General features: G+C 43.3%; 1 protein-coding gene across 6 annotated transcripts in view; it reads left to right on the top strand.

Moving 5' to 3' along the window:
• Positions 1–17,864, top strand: part of LOC135904197 (synaptotagmin-10-like) — a 368,678-nt gene extending 350,814 nt beyond the window's left edge. For all 6 annotated transcript variants that reach the window (XM_065434836.2, XM_065434835.2, XM_070527541.1 and 3 more), the window contains 5 exons: positions 8,332–8,436; positions 9,031–9,249; positions 11,832–11,955; positions 13,498–13,669; positions 16,791–17,864. In XM_065434836.2, the coding sequence (XP_065290908.1) occupies positions 8,332–8,436; positions 9,031–9,249; positions 11,832–11,955; positions 13,498–13,669; positions 16,791–16,977 (807 nt within the window). In that variant the 3' untranslated portion in view covers positions 16,978–17,864. The remainder of the gene's footprint in view (positions 1–8,331; positions 8,437–9,030; positions 9,250–11,831; positions 11,956–13,497; positions 13,670–16,790) is intronic.
• Positions 17,865–19,763: the final 1,899 nt, after the last annotated feature.

The following is a 19,763-nucleotide window of genomic DNA, read 5'->3' as shown; positions in this document are numbered from 1 at the left end:
CAAAATGACCTAGGAATTGGTTCTTTATTCTAAGCGCTCTTCAGTGCATCGTTTTACCACTGGGCTTCTGATTTGAAAAGCCTCCCGATAGCCTATACTGTTGTCGGGCATGCATATGTCCACTTTCTGCTTGCGTAGCCTCTTTGAAAGAAAGTCTTGCATCGCAAATCGAGGTTGCCGGAATATCGATACAACCTAGAAGATGTATTGACTAAGGTTGCCGTCCTGGTGATTGCAGCATCACACGCAAGGACGAACTTTCGGCATGATTGCCTATCTAGAAGAGACGCTTGCAACTTGGTAGAGTTGCTCACTTGTCATTTATTTTTGTGTTGCCTTCCTTACTTCTTCGTTCAATAATACTTTTCGACGGCATGCCGACATTTCCTCTCTTGTTGATGCTGTCTGAGAGCAGCGGGAACATATAAAGGCACGTCAAATCGCTCGAAGGCTGGATAGATGTAGATCAGCAGCGTCTGGGAAGTTCCGATAGCAATCTGACACTGCTACCTCATGCGAATTTACGCAACTCGAGCTTCCTTTGCAAACACCACGTTACACTATAGCAGAAGTTGCGGATAAGGCCTGCATTCATGCACGGGCACGACCTCTTCAAAGAAACATTTCGCCATAGTTCATGTGCAACGTTAGTAAGAACTGTATACTTATTCGGGTTCCTTGCTGAAGCGTTCTTTTTTATGCTTGCCTTCTTGTTTTTGCCTCACCACTCTGGACGCGTGAAAGCCGTGAAAGGCGTGAAATGACTGCGGTGCTTTTTGAATCACAAGCTGAAAATTATGAACCTCTTCTCGCGTTGTGAAAGGGTCATTCCTTTGTAACGTTGACTTTGCGCAGTCATTTGCGTACTTGAACGAAAAATCACTGTCAAATAATGGCTGGGATTTATTCACTGCTATCTTCCTTGTCGTTATTTCAGTTTTTGTTTTTGTGTGTGGGGGCAGGGGGGTGTTTTACCAGTGTTCGTGTCGCAGAAAAACAAAAGCAAGTCGGACTCTGTGAACATGAAATTGAAGCAATGTCTAGAAATTGGCAACTGATGCAGCCTCTTTTAAGAAATCACTAAACTTTAACCCAGCAGTGCTTCTGCCTTCAGACATCGAGCTGTTTTAAGCTATCATTAGTGCGACAAGTTGGCTGCACGATGAGTGCAAGTAGCTTCGCGTGAATAAAGTATTAGTGTGTTCACAAATAGAGGACAAAACTTATATGTTATCCCCACCTCAAAGAACCGCAGCATACAGGTAGCACTATAATTTTGTATGTTGTGGAACAAAGGGTCTTTCTAAGGGCTCCAAAATATTCCGGTATTGCGTCCATTGGTTCAACCTTCGTACTCGATATTTTTTTATCTTATCAATTCAATTAATTGTCCGCATTGTCAACCGCGAGTCGTCTCGTTGCTAACATTTTGTTACTTGAATATTACATTACTCAACTTCATACCGTTCCCTTAACGAAATACATGAATGTGTGTTTGATTCAAATTGCTTCTGTATTATTGTTGTGTGCAGCAAGTATTGATTTTAGGAGATAATAGATGCAACTTGGATTAACAGTGAATAAGTGATGCATTGAGCTGTATTTGCAGCCAATATGTCGGCAAACATGTACCTGACACTTTCATTTTCATTTGTAAATCTCTCGGAGGTTTGTATAGCTATTTGGAAGGAGTGTTAGAGGCATTTTGTGAACCTCCCATAGAGCAGAAATTGCTTGCGCTTCATCGCCGCCCACTAACTAGGCCAAGGTGAGTTCTGTTGGTGGTGGTGCTTTCAAAACAGATTTCTGAGATAATATGATAATGACGCGACGCAGCCGACGGCAGACTAAGAAGCGCTTGCTAATCAGATTGGTGGAATTTCTCGTTTTGTTTTATTTCAATGCACGCAGCAAGAACAAAATTGGGGCCAATTTATTTATCGATTGCGAGGTGCACAAAACATTGCAAAAGTCTTTGCCTCTCAATAAAGCCTTTTATGCATAGTGTTCGAGCATTTAACACGTTTTCTTTTTGAGTTTTCGCGTAAATTTTATTCACTAAGCATTAAACTACGGTTCTTTCACTGCCAGTGTATTGTTTGAAGGCGACCAAGGCCACTGACGACATTAGCGTGCCTGGACAGATGATAAGAAAGAGATTAACGTTGCGCACTTCTAAGTGGTGACGCCTGCCGGGTACGTTGGGCAACGCGCCGATGTTCTTTATAACTCTTCGTGGCGAAATGACTATAGAGATGTTGCAGCCCGTTTCTTTATGGCGCACAGTCTTCTTTTGATTGTTCTTGCTCTGGCTAACCAGCACCATCAGCTAGTGTGACTGGTTACCCACCATTATCGTGTATTCCCAGAACCAAAAGGACCAGACTGTTGAAGCATGCATTGTTTTTCTAATAATGGACGTTCACTTCATTATTCGTCTTGCACTCATTTTGTTTGTGTCTTAATGGTGACTACATCCCTCCTATAATGTAATAAGAATGGCAACGTTTCATCAAGTTTGATGGGGAATAAAATTACAGGCCATTGAAGTGGGTATTCAACAATAAATAATTCCCTCGAAGGATCACTGAATACGTCTTATTGCATGTACTTGTTTTTGCTTGCCTAAACAAATATAGAGAATATAAGCTGAAAGTATTATTTTCTGCCTGTATGCACAACGAAACTTTTGGGATTCTCTATGCAAGTGGTCTAATGAATTCTGTGACGTGAGGAAAGAATTAGGCAGTGGCTCGTGCACTGCCTTCCTATAGAAACAACAGAAAACTATAATAATTGCTTCCGCATTCTAGAGAATCTTTTACGTTTATATTGCTACCGTCGTGGTGTGACCGACACCCTTTCGTGGGAAAGGAGGATTTAGCAATCCCATTTCTCTGTAAAGTCTTCTTAGGGAACTACAAGCAGCACTAAGCTATTGCTTGTGAAGCACCAGCCTCTAAGGGGCATATAGTACCCGCGTGATTATCCTGCTGTCGACAATTCACGCGCTTCTGGTATTGAACGCATGAATTCGAGAACTGCGCGTTTCCGTATGCATGTGTGATGGTGCGATGGTGTTTTTCGGTTCGAACTGCGTTGTGGTGTCGAAATGATGTGACCAGCATTCCCTTTTACAAACACACATGCACATACACATGCACTCGTGTGCATACATACATACATACATACATACATACATACATACATACATACATACATACATACATACATACATACATACATACATACATACATACATACATACATACATACATACATACATACATACATACATACATACATACATACATACATACATACATACATACATACATACATACATACATACATACATACATACATACATACATACATACATACCAGTGGCGTAGCCTGAAATTTCGTTTGGGGGGTGGGCTCACTTTGCAGCTCGGCCTCCTCATAAAATTTTTCGAAGGATCAAATACAACAAACATGAATAATAACTGCCTTACCATTGCCAAAGATGCTGCAAACGAATTCTTGGACGCTACGCACTGTCAAGACAAGTAAAATATGTATTTTTGCATAAAAGAATATACTCGCATGTCTGAAAAATTGTGCCGGAAATAACTGATATCGATGCTTCCATGTTTTCTGTATATTTAATAAGCAAAGCAAATATCACACAAAATTTAGAACTATATCAGTTTGAAATCAGCAAAGCAGTGCATGCCACTGATATGAAATATGTGAAGGCCATAATATGAACAAGTTGAAAACAAATATTTTATTGAAACTTTGTTAACCTCCCTTCCTTTATATTTGCATCTCTCTCTCTCTGTCATAGAAGAACCTTGTTTACATTTTTCTGCATATGCAACGACCAGAGAAAAACCTTAATGACGATGTCCTTTGTTAGAATGTATTGTGCAGGAGCAGCTGTCACCGGCCGTGTATATTGAGTAATTGCACCAAAATTATAGTCGCAACAGAGAGCACATATAAAAAGCAGGGGTTCTGCAAAATATACTAGGGCGAGTCAAATGAAAGTGAGCCAATGCGAATATATGACAAACGGGGTACTTTATTCAAAAGTAGTCTCCCTGAGCGTTTAGACATTTGACCTACTGACTAACGAGTCACGTGATTCTTGTCTCATAAAGCTCCTTCGGTTTCTGCTTCGAAAAGTTTGTAACTGACTCTTTCACGCCATCGTCCGGCACGAATCTGGTTTCCTTAAGCTGTTTTTTTTTTCAAGCGCTCCGAAATGTGTAAGTCGCAAGGCGGCAGGTCTGGGCTGTATGGCGGATGTTACAGCGTTTCCGCTTGAACTTTGCCAGTTTTGTGTTAACCACATCAGCGACGTGGGGACGCGTATGCTCGTTAAGCAAGATGACCACATTCATCAATTTTCCACGTCGTTTGTTCTTGATTGCGATACGCAACCGCTCCGACGTTTCACAATCTCAGGAACGATTGATAGTTTCACAAGGTTTAGCAAATCGATGTCAGACTCCCGGTGCATGGGCGTTGCCGCGACATCCAGCCCGATTTCGCAAAGTTGGCGTTAAAGTGTCTTTTCGAGCATAAAAAGGACATTCTAGACAAATAGAGCATGATACATACATACATACATACATACATACATACATACATACATACATACATACATACATACATACATACATACATACATACATACATACATACATACATACATACATACATACATACATACATACATACGTGCATGCATGCATGCATGCATGCATGCATACATACATACATACATACATACATACATACATACATACATACATACATACATACATACATACATACATACATACATACATACATACATACATACATACATACATACATACATACATACATACATACATACGCACGCACGTACATTCATACTCACGTATACACACACAAATACATGTGGTGTCTTAAAAATGTCAACACAACACTAGAAAGTTATGTTCACTCAGGTTTAATAGGATAGCTCAATGTCCACAACATTCATCGCAGCACGCTAAAGAGGATTTTTGGGGTTAGAGGTCCCGTGAGCTGGCGATATGAATATGATGACGAGAAGAGTCACGCTCACGAATATCAACTCCCCATGTCACCGTTGTGTGATATAAACTTCCCCTATAGCATCGCTTCAGTCATTCCAATTTTCCACAACACAGCGAAGTTTAATTGAGAAATCGTGCTGCTAGGCAAAAAAACAAAAAAAGTTCGTCTCGTCATAAGCCTTCGCTTCATCGTTTTGTGTTGCATTGTTCTACAAATTCACTCTGAAGCCATACCAACATGTCCTTCCTGTCACCTATATTAATATAAAGCAATTAAAGTAACTGCCTTACATGCGCACTCAAAGATATCATTATGAAGCATGCTCTAGAGGGGGACTCCAAAATGATTCGCACCATTTGCAGTTCTTTAAGGCGCACCTACATGTAAGTATCCGACCGTGTTTGCATTTCACCTCCATCAAAATGGGGCTGCCGGGCACAGCATTGAACCCGCAACCTCGGGCTTAGCAGTGCGAAGTCTTAGCCCCAAAGCGACAGCGGCGTTGATATTTTACCATAACCACCTCGGCCCCTCGGTACTTAATTTTGGGTACCATGCTTTTATTTGATTACAAAAGATTCAGAAGCGATTGCGTAAAATATTCACCCAAATGTTAACATTGGGCGCATGCGGAACATTGTGTTAGTGGAAGTAATAGAGGTACGTGATTGCTGTAACATATTGCGAAAATTGGGAGCACTTTCACCTGGGATGTTGTGTCATCGGAGAATCAGAAAAGCAACCATGAAGAGCATTTCGAATACTGCGAGATGGCATGAAAACCCACGATACATCATGAACATGACAGCCTGCCACGCAATCTCACACTTCAATCTCTGCGCTTGAGCCAATAAATGTCGCTTTTACGGCGGGGACCATTAGGCGACGGGTAATTTCTCCACGCTACATAACGATTGTGCCTGAAGCATCTAATTATGGCATTTATGCAAAAAATGCGTTTTCATTTAGTGACGTGATATTCCTCGCAAAAAGGACCGCTTTCAAAAGCACTTACGTCCATCAGCTGTATTCGGTTGAGAGTGGGACAAAGACAAAGTAACTGACTACCCAGAAAATGTAAAAGAAAGTGTGTGAATGAACATGAAAAAGAAAAGGTCGCATGCGAGCGGCAATGGTGTTGGCCCAGCAGTGGATGCATATTTATGGCTCCAAATTTGGAGCAATATTCGAGATTCGCTGTTGCTATAAAAAAATGTAGTAACAAACCTTCGCAAGCAACGTGGTTTCATCGTCGATCGGCTCGTAGAAAAATATATATATATGCGAGAAAATGTTGCGCAAGCACATTTCCGAAGCGATGACCCTTAATGGCCAACTTCTTCCTAAGTTTGGTTAAGCAATCTTACGTGGCCCGTTCCATAGATTTGTGCCAAGTGTCTTGCAATCAGCGGCCTTTTACGAATAATGACTTCAGCCTGAGAAATTGCCTTTGGAACAATGCGCTAGATTGCTCTCTAGATTGTGCGAATGGTCAGAACCCTAGCCAGATGCCAACAAAACATCATACAGTACAGAGGTGGAGGTATCGCCTACTGTACAGATGATCTAATTTAAGCAGCGCAAGTGGTCGTAGATAACAGGAGAACGCAAGAAGTTCGCTGTCTTCCTTGCGTTAAAATATTGCGAAATGTCAAAAAAGCACCCTAACCCCATTTCGGTTGCGATAAAATTAGACAGCCGTGACCAAATCGTCGTTACGTCACCATAAAGTCGTAAGAAAATTATATTTTTCATTATTAGTTTTGAGCCGTGTATTGCTTCTGTTGTTGCGTACAGCAGCACGAACTTTCCAGAGCTAGCACTCCCTGCTTCGTAGACTTGGTCATAGATAACAAGACAGCGGTCACTATCCGATGTGCGTTGACCTACCACTGTTGCAATGGACAGCCGAAAATTAACCCTTGATATTTATGCCTCTTTGCTATGCACTTCTTGTAGTGTGTATTTTGAGCTTTCAACGTGGTATCTCGCTTACGGGCTTATGCGTTTGGGGGCGGAAAAAGAAAACGCCTCCTGCTCACTATTTCTTTCTTTGAGGAAAAAAAAAAAGCAGCCCAAGCCGGTGCTCGTCGAACGAATTCGGAGGAGAGAAGATGGGGGAGGGGAGATTGCACTTTGCAAGCAACCATTACATGTTTCGCGGCCAGCCTGCAGCGGCGGTTATTGTTTTTCTTTCTTTTTTTGTGAAGTCCGCACTCTTAGAACACACTGTAAACATTTTTACACCCTTAAGGGTGTTTTCTTGTCGCTCTTTAACACACTTATCGTTAGGGCCTTACAAACATTTAAAGAGGACGACAGCGGAGCTCTAACGAGATGTGGGATAACAAAAGACGTAGTTGAAAACTATGTAATCATTCTGACAGCCTTGAGCGCATATAAATATCCGACAGGAGAGTTTCCTATCTCTCCCTGTGAAATTCTCTTGTCGGATATTTCTGTGCGCCCAAGGCTGTCAGAATGATTACATAGTTTTCAACGACGTCTTTTGTCATCGCACATCTCGTCAGAGATCCGCTGTTGTCCTCTATAAATTTTTGGGGGCTCTGACGGTAAGGGTGCTACCGCGTGACAAAAACCACCCGTAAACACCCTTAAGGGTGTAAAAAGTTTAAAGTGCAGTTTACACCCTTTGGCGTACCCCTTCTGCCACACAACGATAATCGTCATCTGCCTTGATGCGTTTCCTTTCTTTGACGCTGCGAGCCCGGAACTTTCCAGTAACGAACGGCACGCGCGTTATGAGAAGCGGCACTCCAAAGGGTGTAAACTATTCTATGCTGATAACGCGCGTGCTGTTCGTTACTGGAAAGTTCCGGGCTCGCAGCGTTAAAGAAAGGAAACGCATCAAGGCAGATGACGATTGTCGTTGTGCGGCAGAAGGGGCACGCCAAAGGGTGTAAACTGTTCGTAGAGTGCAACGGCACTGACAAGTCTGTGACACAAACACCCACTGCTGCAGCAGCGCGCACAAGAAACCACATACGAACTCAAAATCAGAAGATGTCTGAGACATTTCTGCTTGACGGTAAATGCGAGATAAGTTCAAGAAATGCAGTACTTCCGTAATGCCAGCACTGTTTCCTTTCTTTTGCCGTTCCTACTGAAGCCTCTGCAGTGCAGTTCCACAAAACAAGTTTTTGTACTTTAAATATTGGGCGCCACTTGCGCATATATTTATGTGAGAACTTCCCCTTATGATGACGACTCTCTCGTTTGCATTTCTTACTCCAGATACTGCAGGCCAAGGACCTTCCTTCCAAGGACTTCCTTGGCTCTTCCGACCCTTACATTAAGCTTTACCTGCTCCCGGAACGCCGCAAGAAATTTCAGACTCGAGTAAGTGCGCCGTTTGTCGTTTGAGCGGCCATTTGAATGCTTTGGTTTGTTATTTGTTTCATAGAATTTTTTTATACTGTTTAACACTATTTGTTTAATAGTAGCTGTCTGTTATAATAAAAAAATGTAGCATCAAGTCGTCGAGTGCCGCCAAGTTGGCTTTCCACGAAAAAGTGGCCTAGCATGCACATCGCCTCTTCCTGTTCTAACCTTCAACAGCCGATATTATTTATGGTACCAGCATAATAACGCCGCTTTGACTTACGAGAGCGCTACACGTCTTTCTCCTCGTAATGGCTACAAGAAACGTTCGCAGATATCATTGCGTACTGGTAAAATTGTTTTAATGTTAAAAATCTCGGCTGACACATACAAATTTATCACTGAGTTTCTCAATCTTATGTCCTTTCGATCGCGTTTTGCAGACGTATAAACAGTGTTTTTAAATTTTTTATTCAGGAATTGTATTTTTTCGATTGGCTTCTAGAAAGCGAGGTTGGCCGAGAAAATGAGTACACTATCCCTTTCCTCTGCAACAATAGACACCTAGTTTGCGTGACGAAAACTAACCTGGGTGGTTTGGCCTTCGATTAGGTTCACCGCAAGAACCTGAACCCCGTGTTCAACGAGTCCTTCGTGTTCGCCATGACAATGGAAGAGCTCCGCAACAGGACGCTGCAGTTCTCGGTGTACGACTTCGACCGGTTCTCGCGGAACGACCTCATCGGTCACGTGATCGTCAAGCACCTCCACGAGCTATGCGACCCTGCTCACGAGATGGAGTACACCATGGATATAGTGGGCGTGCCCCAGGTAAGCAATGATTTAATCGATTCTGTTTACTTTAAATAAAATATTCATAACGGATGAGGGGATACTTCGCATTACTTCACAGAGGGTCACAAAACGCACTAAAAATGGAATGCTGGCCGAATAATTTCGACAAACTGATGTTTTTTGAAAGAGAACTTGCATACAAGTAATCGGGTGTTCGCGTGTTTGTCCCCAACGATGGAGTGTCGTCTATGCCAGGAGTCAAGTCAGTGATCTTGAGTTCAGTAGCAAAAGCAAGGAAGCGATATCTTCATGTCAGTCAATCCTGCTAACGCCACATTCAAAGCAAATCTAAAATCGGGCAGCCTGCCGCAAAGGCTGACTGCCAGATTGCGCTATATCTAAACTTTTGTCCAGAAATTTTTACGGCAGAGGGGACAGTTTTTTGTTTAAGTTTTCAAGTAATTAACGTGTGAGACAAATTATGTACAGTCACGGCAAAATTTTATACGTGATGATCTCATAAGGGGCGTTCGTGACTCCTAAATTCCACTGTTTTTACGTGGGGTAACATGCTGAGCAAACTTTTTCTGTCAGCGTGGTAAAAAGTTTCTGAGTTTTTTTTGAGACATCGCGCAGAGAGAATCTCCAAGGTCTCCCACCGACACTGTTGCAGCTCAGTCGAAAACAGCGAAGGTAGACAAACGAATACGGGTTCACACATGAAGGCAATGTAGACAACTTTGATGACTTGAGCGTGGTGCGTTGTTGAATAAAATTCCGTCGAATGGCCGCCTCATCAATTTCATTGATTAGTTTGGTTGCAGTTTTCAATAGAAAACTGAATGACGAAGTGAATACAATACCTGAATGCGAAGAGCATTTCAGGCAACAAGCTTATTAGGGCGGGTAATAAATGGATGTATGAAACGGGGCAGCAGCGTCATTTCGATGACAGGTATGATATTTTCAACCGTTCACAAATGGCACACTTAGTGATGTTGCAATGATAAATCGCACATCACTGTGGGCAAAGCTGCGTGCAACCCGATTCTAAGGCTCTAACACAGTCACCAAGTCAGAACCTGACTGTTGAACCCAAATACTGAAGCTGTTGTGGCAGTTGTAGGGAGAGAAATTCCTGCCATCCGTACTGCCCATTGAGGAAGCCACTTCCGATGCACCATGACCGTCTTCTAGATTTAGCCCTTTTATCTGTGTTCGCCAGTTCTGAAAACGGCCTTAGTGTCCGAACCTACGCGTAAATAGGTTTGAATTCGTTTTCGACGGCAAGAAACCTCAGTTAGTTTTTATTACTCTATGACATGCATCTGTAGAGTGGAATTCTGGCCGAATAACTTTGACAAGCTGATGTTTGATCTACAGTGATCTGCACTGAAGTTCATCTTTTGTGCACGTCTTTATTTTTGAACTTCTGTTCCACTTCGCATATTGAACAGTAAAAACCCTCACGAAAACGGCTGGTGCTGTTAACTATGTGTCCCTTCTTTGATACGGCCAAAAACCACTTCTTTATTTTCCCTTTTTTTCTCCGTAGCAGCACTCTTTCGTTCGCATGCCTGCAGGCCTTACGAGCGCCGTTCTAGAAAGAAAAAAAAAAGCTAAATGAAAGGAATGAGCTTGTACGACACATTCGCGCAGCGAAGAGGCAGCACCACTCCGGCCGCGTCTTTATTAATGCTAATTATTTATGTCAGACACGCCCAGCACGTGTTCCACGGTACCAGCGTATTCGCCCATCGTGTTTCTATCGAGAAGTACAGACATATTAAATAAAAGAAAAACAAGCTGCCGCTCCTTTCTGGCCTGTCGTCATCTCACGCGGCCTGCAGAGAAGTCGGATACATTATGAGAACAAGAAGACCTTGCTCGATCATGGGCTGGGTGTGATGCTTTATTTCATCTGAAAGCTTTCACGTCGCTTCCGCGGGCCATTTGCGTAGCACGCGGCTAATTATCTTCACTCGTGGCGTGCTCAGCAGCAGGCGGAGACGACGAATAAATTACATTTAGTAAGTGGAGGCTGTATCTGCAGTCAAACATGTGCTCACGTGGCAAACAATGTGTCCCTCTACCGGCTACAATCATGTGCTACCTGCCGCTAAAGGTCCAAGACACGATCGTGTAGCACAGACTCATGTTAGCCCACAAACCATCGAGAGTGAGCCCGTCTCTGTTTTGTAAGCTTGTAGATCGCAGCATGAATAGTAGGTATATATATATATATATATATATATATAAATATATATATATATATATATATATATATATATATATATATATATATATATATATATATATATATATATATATATATATATAGTGTTCAACGATAAGCGTTTCTGGCAACAGCATCAGTATTTGTGCAATCCAGGAGGAAAAAAAGAAGTTTCCATGCATTTCTAGCGCACGCAGACTTTTAATAAAGACTTCCTCATGGTTATCCGTTTGATCATAAAGCCGCACCACCTATTTTGTTACAGTACTAAGACTGTCACACACAAACTCGTGAAGCGCCTGCAAATAAGCGTTAGGCGCCGTATGAGGTACGTTACTTAAATTATCTTAGCTGAGTGCTTCTCTCACGTTACGCTATGCAGGAAAAAATGGACAAGCTGGGAGAGGTGATGCTCTCACTGTGCTATCTCCCTACTGCCGGACGACTGACAGTCACTGTCATCAAAGCCAGGCACCTGAAGCCCATGGACATCAGCGGGTCCTCTGGTACGTGCCTTTGGCGAAAGATAAAAGCAATTGCAGCGTATTATATCTGCAGTGCCGGCAAGTCTAGGCACTGTGAGAAGGGTAACTTGTATCCGTTGCTTCAATTGTAGCCACGTGCATTAGTGCCCGTTGAGACCGCGTGGCATGTGACACAATAATGTGACTTTCAGAACCCACATTGTCTCGCTAGGTGCGATTATACTTGTCGAAGTCCCGTTCAGTTCCATGTCGTACACCCGAAAGAATGAACGATGCAGCTAAATGGTGGCTTCAGTTCTGCTGGGGAAAGGGGTGAGCAGAAGGTAAATGGTGCTAAGTATGACTCACATGGAGGCTTCATGTCTAAGAGTTCATAGTGAGCACTTTTTTTTCAACAAGTTGTCCAGAGCGCCCCTCGTGTTCCATATGCATTCTTGACATAGAGGTGGACCTTTAAAATCGCATTTCCAAATATTTGAGAGTCTCGATAGCTTTCCAATTTATAACTTTCATATGCCACACGTTTAGAGCAGCGACATGTCTTGAGACCATTGTGCCATACTGCGCCTCGTTTCCGTGCAGCTGCTTGTAATAGTCAAGAAAAATACGGGTATCAAGAATCACCTTGATTTCGGCTGCGACTGCTTTTTGCAGAAGTCTCTTTCTCTCTCTCTCTCTCTCTTTGTGTGTGCACGTGTGCGCGCATTTCTCTGTATTTCTTTCTTTGTTTTGCCATACATTATACCTGGAGCAAGAGCCATACCTGTTACTAAGATGACTTCTCCAATTATCTTCAAATGTTTTGTTTATCCTCACTCTCTGTCCGTGTAACTTTTGCCATTGTCACCGATTTTACACAAAATGTGAAATGCTTCATCACCAGAGACGGCGACAAGATCAAAACAAGGGTTGCTTCATTTCCTCAACAGGATAAACATGCCTACCCTACTTTGAATTGCTCCCACGCTTCAACCCTACAAAGCCCGAACATCATTCCACATGAAAGAAACCTTTAAAACTTATTCATATCTGTTGCTGGCCATGGAGGGTACGCTAGTAATGTCATTACTGTTCAAATTTGGATGAGTTGGTCAATAATTATCAAACACTGTGGGGGATGCAGCGCACTGACAAAGACAAAACGGAGATAAACGCATTGAAGTGTCATGCTTCCTCGTGTTCTCTTTGTCCTCCTGAGCGCATTACTTCACCCACATGGTATCATGAAGGAAAGTACATTGGCACGAAGAAAACAGTGAAATTATAAATGATTCAAAGTATTTTGTGCAGTGATTACTTCCTCAGCAACTAATTTGGCGAACTATGAACAATTGGAGACTATCGCTAGCATATCGAAAGCGCTAGCATGCGCTCTGCATTAAGCTTCCGACGCATAAACCAAGTGTTGTTACGCATCAAATTCAGCACATCAAAAATGATACGTTGGGTTTTGTAGGGTTAACCGCTATGCCTGCGACTATGGCCTAATAGAGCGCAAGGCTGCTTTGCTGAATCCGGAGAGTGGGTTTACCACTTCTTTCGCTTTTTTTCGATCTGATGCAGACCCCTACATCAAGGTGATCCTTGTCTGCGAGGGCAAGAGAATCAAGAAAAAGAAAACAAGCGTCAAGAAATCCACGCTCAACCCCGTGTTCAACGAGGCTCTCGTCTTTGATGTACCACCGGAGAACGTCGACGACGTAAACCTTGCTATCAAAGTGGTTGACTATGACAGGTACGCTCAATGCCTATTTTGTGCTCCAGAACTAGAAATTGTTCTTTCTTCTGCTTCATCGACGTTTTGTAGCGTTTTCGAAACGCGTTCTTAATTGGTTCCAAATAATTATATGAAATTAAAAAGGTTGCAACATGTCTTGAAAATTGTTAACATTAGCAATAGTAAGTGCCTTAAAAGAATAGTCATGTACACGTGACGTTCACGACAAGATAGATGTTCAACATCCACCGTCGAGGCTGCGATGTGTGGCGCTGGCTAACGCTGCCAGGTTTAGCTCTAGTAAATAAACAAAAATACCAGAGAAAGTGGGTGGCAAACGCCACCGGGGTAGCTCAATTGCTAAGTGTATTGCACACGCAATGCGAAGACGTGGGTTCCTGCCTCTCCTGTGGCCAGTTATTTCTTCATCCACTTTCCTTTCCATTAATTTATCATTCCTTTAATTCAGTTACTAAGTACGTTTAATTTCCTCTACCTTGGTGCCTTTGTTTGCTTCTTTTTAGGTGACCAATAAAATTCGGGCCCTCAGTTTCCTTTCGTCTCATTAACTACCGAGCGATGCCTCGAATCCGGCAGCATTGGTGCCTTCAAGTAGCATGTGTGGGTTAATTAACCAGTCGCCTTCACCCAAAAAGTTCGCGTACAAGTGAGGCCAAAAGCAAAAAGGAATGTTCGACAGTCGCCGTCAAGACCGTGACGTGTGGCGCTGGCTAACACTCCCAAGTTTAGTTCTAGCAGATAAATTAAATAGTCCAGAAATTGGGTGGGAAAACTACGCCGCGGTAGATCAGTTCATAAGACCACCGCACACGTAATGCGAAGACCTGGGTTCGTACCCCACTTGCGGCTAGTTGTTTTCACCATAAAGTGGTTTTAGCTCCCGTTGTCCGTGACCTTCAAGTGACCTTGAACAAAAGCCAGAGCCGTTATCCGGCCAAGTTGCGAGAAAACAAGATCGTCCGTGCAACCAATCAAAACTTAGGAATATGCGGTCTCTCACCACCAGCCCTTTGTACAGGACTGCATAACATACGACATTTACTGCCCAAACAGAATACAAAAATATTGCTCCCGGGTTTTTCCTATTGTTTGTTCGCAACATCACGCAAGCTGTAACTTCTAGTGCGCTGAGGTTATATTTGCCACTTCCAATAGCGACGTTCAGAAGGCAGATGCAGGGCACCATGTACTTCATTGCCCTGTTCTGACGCTGAACGCTCTTTTGAATGCCAGCTGTCCACGAGTTCCGCGGCGTGTGTTTTGCGTCGCCTCGAGAGATGGCGCCACCGTTCCAGGCGCCTCCCTTAGGCGCTTCTACCTGGCACGGTGGGTGGACGGTTATGGTGTTGCGCTACTAAGCACGAGGTGGATGGATTAGACCCCGCCGTGGCCACTGCATTTCGATGGAGGTGAAATGCGGAAACGCCCATGTCCCTTGCATTGGGGCCACTTAAGGATACCCTGGTGGTCAAAATTATTTCGGATTCCCCCACTAAGGCGTACCTCGTAATCAAATCGTAGTTTTGGCGTGTAAAATCCCAAAATACAATTCATTCTTCTAGCTCGGCAGTGCGTTCTGTCTCCCTGGCGTCTTTCGCTGACTGTCGTGTGGCTTTCTTCTAGCTCGGCAGCGTCCATATAAACCAGTACACAGTATGGCACTGTTCGGTGTGGTGTAGTGGGGTGTGTCATTGCGAACATGCACTAACCCATTTTAAGATTGGGCCTAATAGGCTTTGCCGGTAGCCATTTCATGCTTGCATCTACTGTCGATTACGGGAGAGAGCCAGCAATTTTTTTCGTCTTCTTTCACTCCCATCATTTAAAATTTCTTTAATTGAAAGATTAAGTACATGTAAATTCGCCTATGCTGTCATAGGTGTCTTAGATGTTGGCGTCTTATGGCCTGACCAATCAAAATCGGGCCCTCAGTTTCCTTTCTCCTCGTTCTGAAAAAATGTTGATTTTTTCGTGAGTAATGAGTAATTGATTCACCATCATGCCTAATCAACTAGACTGAAATTGAACATTTCCGTTCCTATTTGCTGTTGAACTATGTTCCCAAGCTCAAACAGCTGTTGAGATTACATCATTAGCACAGGTTGAACACCGCAGCCAGCTGTCAGACATTTATTTTAGCCTCGCAAGTAAAAAAGTTTAACGTCACCTGCTTATGATGAATACGAGGTGACTTCTCCCTAAACCTGCTGGCCAGCAGGAGTGTGTCAGCAGAGGACGTTCTCATCAGCACGTAGGGTGATAAGAACGTCCTTAGCTATTGCGTAGCTTCGCTACCTTCATAACTGAAAATTCCACATCTATTGCATATATATACATTAGTCCTTCTGTGCCTGAGGACATGCTTAACATGGCGGACATTAAAGCAAAAGCGAACATTGGAATAGTTCCATCAGTGTATTGAACAATTCAAGCTTCCCGCCCCATCCATACTCTTCATGGCTTAACCCTATAGAGAAAATTGCTCCGTATTGTATATGTGAATTATTAATAAGAGCTAAATTGAACGAGAATAATATATTTGAGTAAAGACTCGATACACTGGAGCTTCATCAAAAATGGTCCCGCGAGTATTCATTTGTCAGATAAAAACTTTTTGCCAGCTGACATTGTTCAGCTTTAAATTATAATACATATTGGAGTTCTATGTCAGGGATAGTTTAATTCAGGGCTGGAGCTATTACGATTCATTATTGGCAAGCGTCCGATAACGTTGGAGCTATCTGTTGTACTGTGTGGTGTGATTCATTCGTCATCCAGAATTGTCTGCTTTAGTTCTCTTCCAATATTTTGCATGTTTCTTTTTTCTGCTGCTGAAAAATGTTAGCTCACATTCGTACACACATAATTTCATACTGTGTGTTACGCACCGTCAGCATTCTCATATTCGAAAAACCTCTGTAACCTCCGTTTCGGACATGCTTAGATTCCTTGCTTGCTAAACTTAATGTTTTTTTCCCAGGCAAAGTACACGACACCGTCTCATCCTAATCACAGCTTAGGCTTCTGAAGCACCTATTAGCTAAATATGCCCTTAAACGTACACAACAGTAAGAACGCACAAGAAGGCTAGCCTGCAAAAACCCTTCCGCTGTTGCAGGGTTGGACCAAACGAGCTCATGGGATGCTGCGCCGTTGGACAGTTGGCTAGTGGCGTTGGACGTGACCATTGGCTTGCCGTCATGGACAACCCACGGAAACCGACTGCGCAGTGGTACCCTCTAATAGACAGCCTCCCGGCCGAGCTGGACCCACCGCGAACACCGTCAGTGACCTGTCTAAAGTGAAGAGTTTGTGGGATCACCCACTGGAATACAGAAAGGGCTGCTGCTGGCAATGCTGGGTGCTGTGCCAGCCTGGCTTCTTGAAGGATTCTGCAAAACGGCATTGTGCGGGAAAGCGCAGGCTTCAGTCGCTACAAAAAAGTGCTGAAGTGCTGATTTTTTCTCCACGGGTGGCATGTGTAAAAATTGCTTTCTGGGCTGGTTCTGTGCTGAACACAGATTGACCGGCCGTCGGAAGACTGGAAACTTTGGCGAAGCTGTGCTGACGGGCTGCCACGCCCATTCTGAGATCGGTAAACGCAGTGCACAAGCATAAGCTCATTGGAAGTGAGCACACCACGTTATTCCTGATAGCTCAGCTCTAAGCGTTGTTGTCCTGTGGCCATCAGAATGGATTCGTCGTAAGGACACTCTTGGGCGCCACGTTTGAAACCATTTATCCAGGTTTTGAGTGTTTTGCTCTGTAGCGGGAAACAAGAAACTGTCACCAAGGTTCCTAAGCGGAAGGAAGCGATATGAGTAAGCTGTATTGTGTACATTGTGATGCGAGTTTCAAGAGCTCATGAAAACGCATTTGGCCAACGAGCGGTGTGGCATAATGTCTGGGAGTTATTCTTATACCAATCAAATGTATGTTATCGTTCTTTCTGTGTGACTCATACTTCTGTAAGTTGCCTTGAGTGTAATTGACGAATTCCTCCTGTAAAACGCGCTTGTAGCAAACCATTGGCCGCCACAGCAAGGGCTGCTACACCTTTGCGCTTTGACGCCCACGTGGCAACAGCAGAACCTCTCAACCACTCTTGTCTTAAGAGCATGCTGACCTTTCCTTTACCCTCCAAATGTGAGGGCTATGCTATTTATGCCGAATAAATTCCTCATTAGAAGAACAGCTAGTGTGTGACTCTCAAATAGTGAGAATGATATTGGGCAACCTATGTCTGGCACAAATTATGAAAACTGGTCTAACAGAGTTCCTTACTAGCATGCTTCCAAAGGATTATGTCATGCGACGTATGTACACTCGTGTCCCGATGGACTTCAGAAAAGGATTTGAGATGTGCTTTCAAAAAATGTATTTCTTTGGCGCTCTTCTTTCCTGTAGAACGATGTGTTTAGGTACGAGCAGTACCGTCAATGCGCGCTGAATATACCTAAGGCCTGCCTATGAATAGCTTTACCAATAACTGTACAACTTGTGATATGTAGGCACCCAAACACATGTGGTATTTATTGTAGTTGTTTCAGGCATGTCATACACTATTTGTTCGTAGTATATCTCGCTACCATGTAAGATAAAAACCGCCACTGACCGTTCTCGAAGTGAACAGAAGTCGTGCTGCAGAAGTGTCTCATCTTCACCTACAATCATAACCTGATCTAAAATTGAAAATGCCACATTCTATTGGCTCCTACATGTCGCGATTTCTGATTGTGCAAATAGCGCTTTATTATAACGCACAAAATTGAGTGTTCCCGTACGTATTTTACTTCTTGATACGTATGGGGAAAGAAAATGCGGTGAAGGCAAAGTAACAGTAATAGTTTTCGGCGCTAATTTGCAAGTAGTACTTCGCTGAATATGGTGCATCCACGGAATCAGAATATTTCCATTCTTATACACGTTTCTTGTAGGCAGTCTATTTGGTATGTTCTTGGTGAATTTTACGTGGTAGACGAAAGTGCGAAAGTGGTAGACGAAAGCGCTGCATGAGCGGTGGTCTGTCTGCGGCGGCTGCTGTGAATCGCGCCCGCGCGTCATCCACGCGCTGCCTCTTGGGATCTCCCGCTTCGAGAGGCAGTCGCGGCTCACTTGGCTCCGTGTGCAACGTGCGGCATGAGACAGAGTATCCGCTCCAGCCAATACATCGCGAAATGAAAACGCGTATAGGGCTGCGCTAAAATTTTGCATTAGGGAGTATGGAAACCGTCAGTGATTTTATTTTCTTGCTTCTGTGTTAGCGCCTGAGATATTGGCACCTTCAGCGTGACTAATTCGCAATCTGTGCAGACGGAGATATGCGATCAGCTATCAAACGTAAACTATGAAAAGTACCTGTATAAGTATTATAAATGCGCGCGGATTCACATAACTTTCAGAAGACACGAAAGCGACAGAGTCGTTGTGAGTTTTTGCCGAGAAATCAGGATACGGCATTTTACAAAAACATACGGATAATCGCGGTCCATGAGCGCATAAAGCACATTCTATGGTGGACTAAATGTGAATAAATATGCTTCACACAACATCTCACATCAATCTGTACTCAGTGGATGCAAAACTAGTGGATTTATACTATACGTTCCACAATCCAGAGTATTGCTGAATTCTGTTGCATGTCTCGTGTGGCCAGCGACATGTTCACTTCCTGAAATATGTCGCTATGGTCTTCGCCCAAGTGTACGTATGTAGATAATTTTGTTTGTATTGTGGGGAAAGGGCGCGTCCATGCATCTAACTGACCTCCAGCTACCGCTTTGTTGGGACGTTTATCTCTTAGAATTTGTATATTGTTTCTACCTCGCCCGGCAATACTGCAACTGTTTTTAGATGTCTGACGTAGCACGTAGAAGTAGTTCCACTAACCCTCAAATTGTCATTTTTGTTGTTTAGATGTCGTGTGAGTGTCCCCACTAGTTATTTCTAATTTCCCGTAGACATTGTACACCTTACACCTTCAAGTTGAAATTAAGCAATGAGTTCCAGGGCATCGGTGACACATCGGAAATCGATGTGGCATTAGCATTCTCGCAACTGAATATTCGCTAGGCACGTGCACTTGTACATT

Source organism: Dermacentor albipictus, chromosome 10 (assembly GCF_038994185.2).
Source record: "Dermacentor albipictus isolate Rhodes 1998 colony chromosome 10, USDA_Dalb.pri_finalv2, whole genome shotgun sequence".
NCBI lineage: Eukaryota > Metazoa > Arthropoda > Arachnida > Ixodida > Ixodidae > Dermacentor > Dermacentor albipictus.
This window is presented reverse-complemented; position numbering and strand designations above follow the sequence as displayed.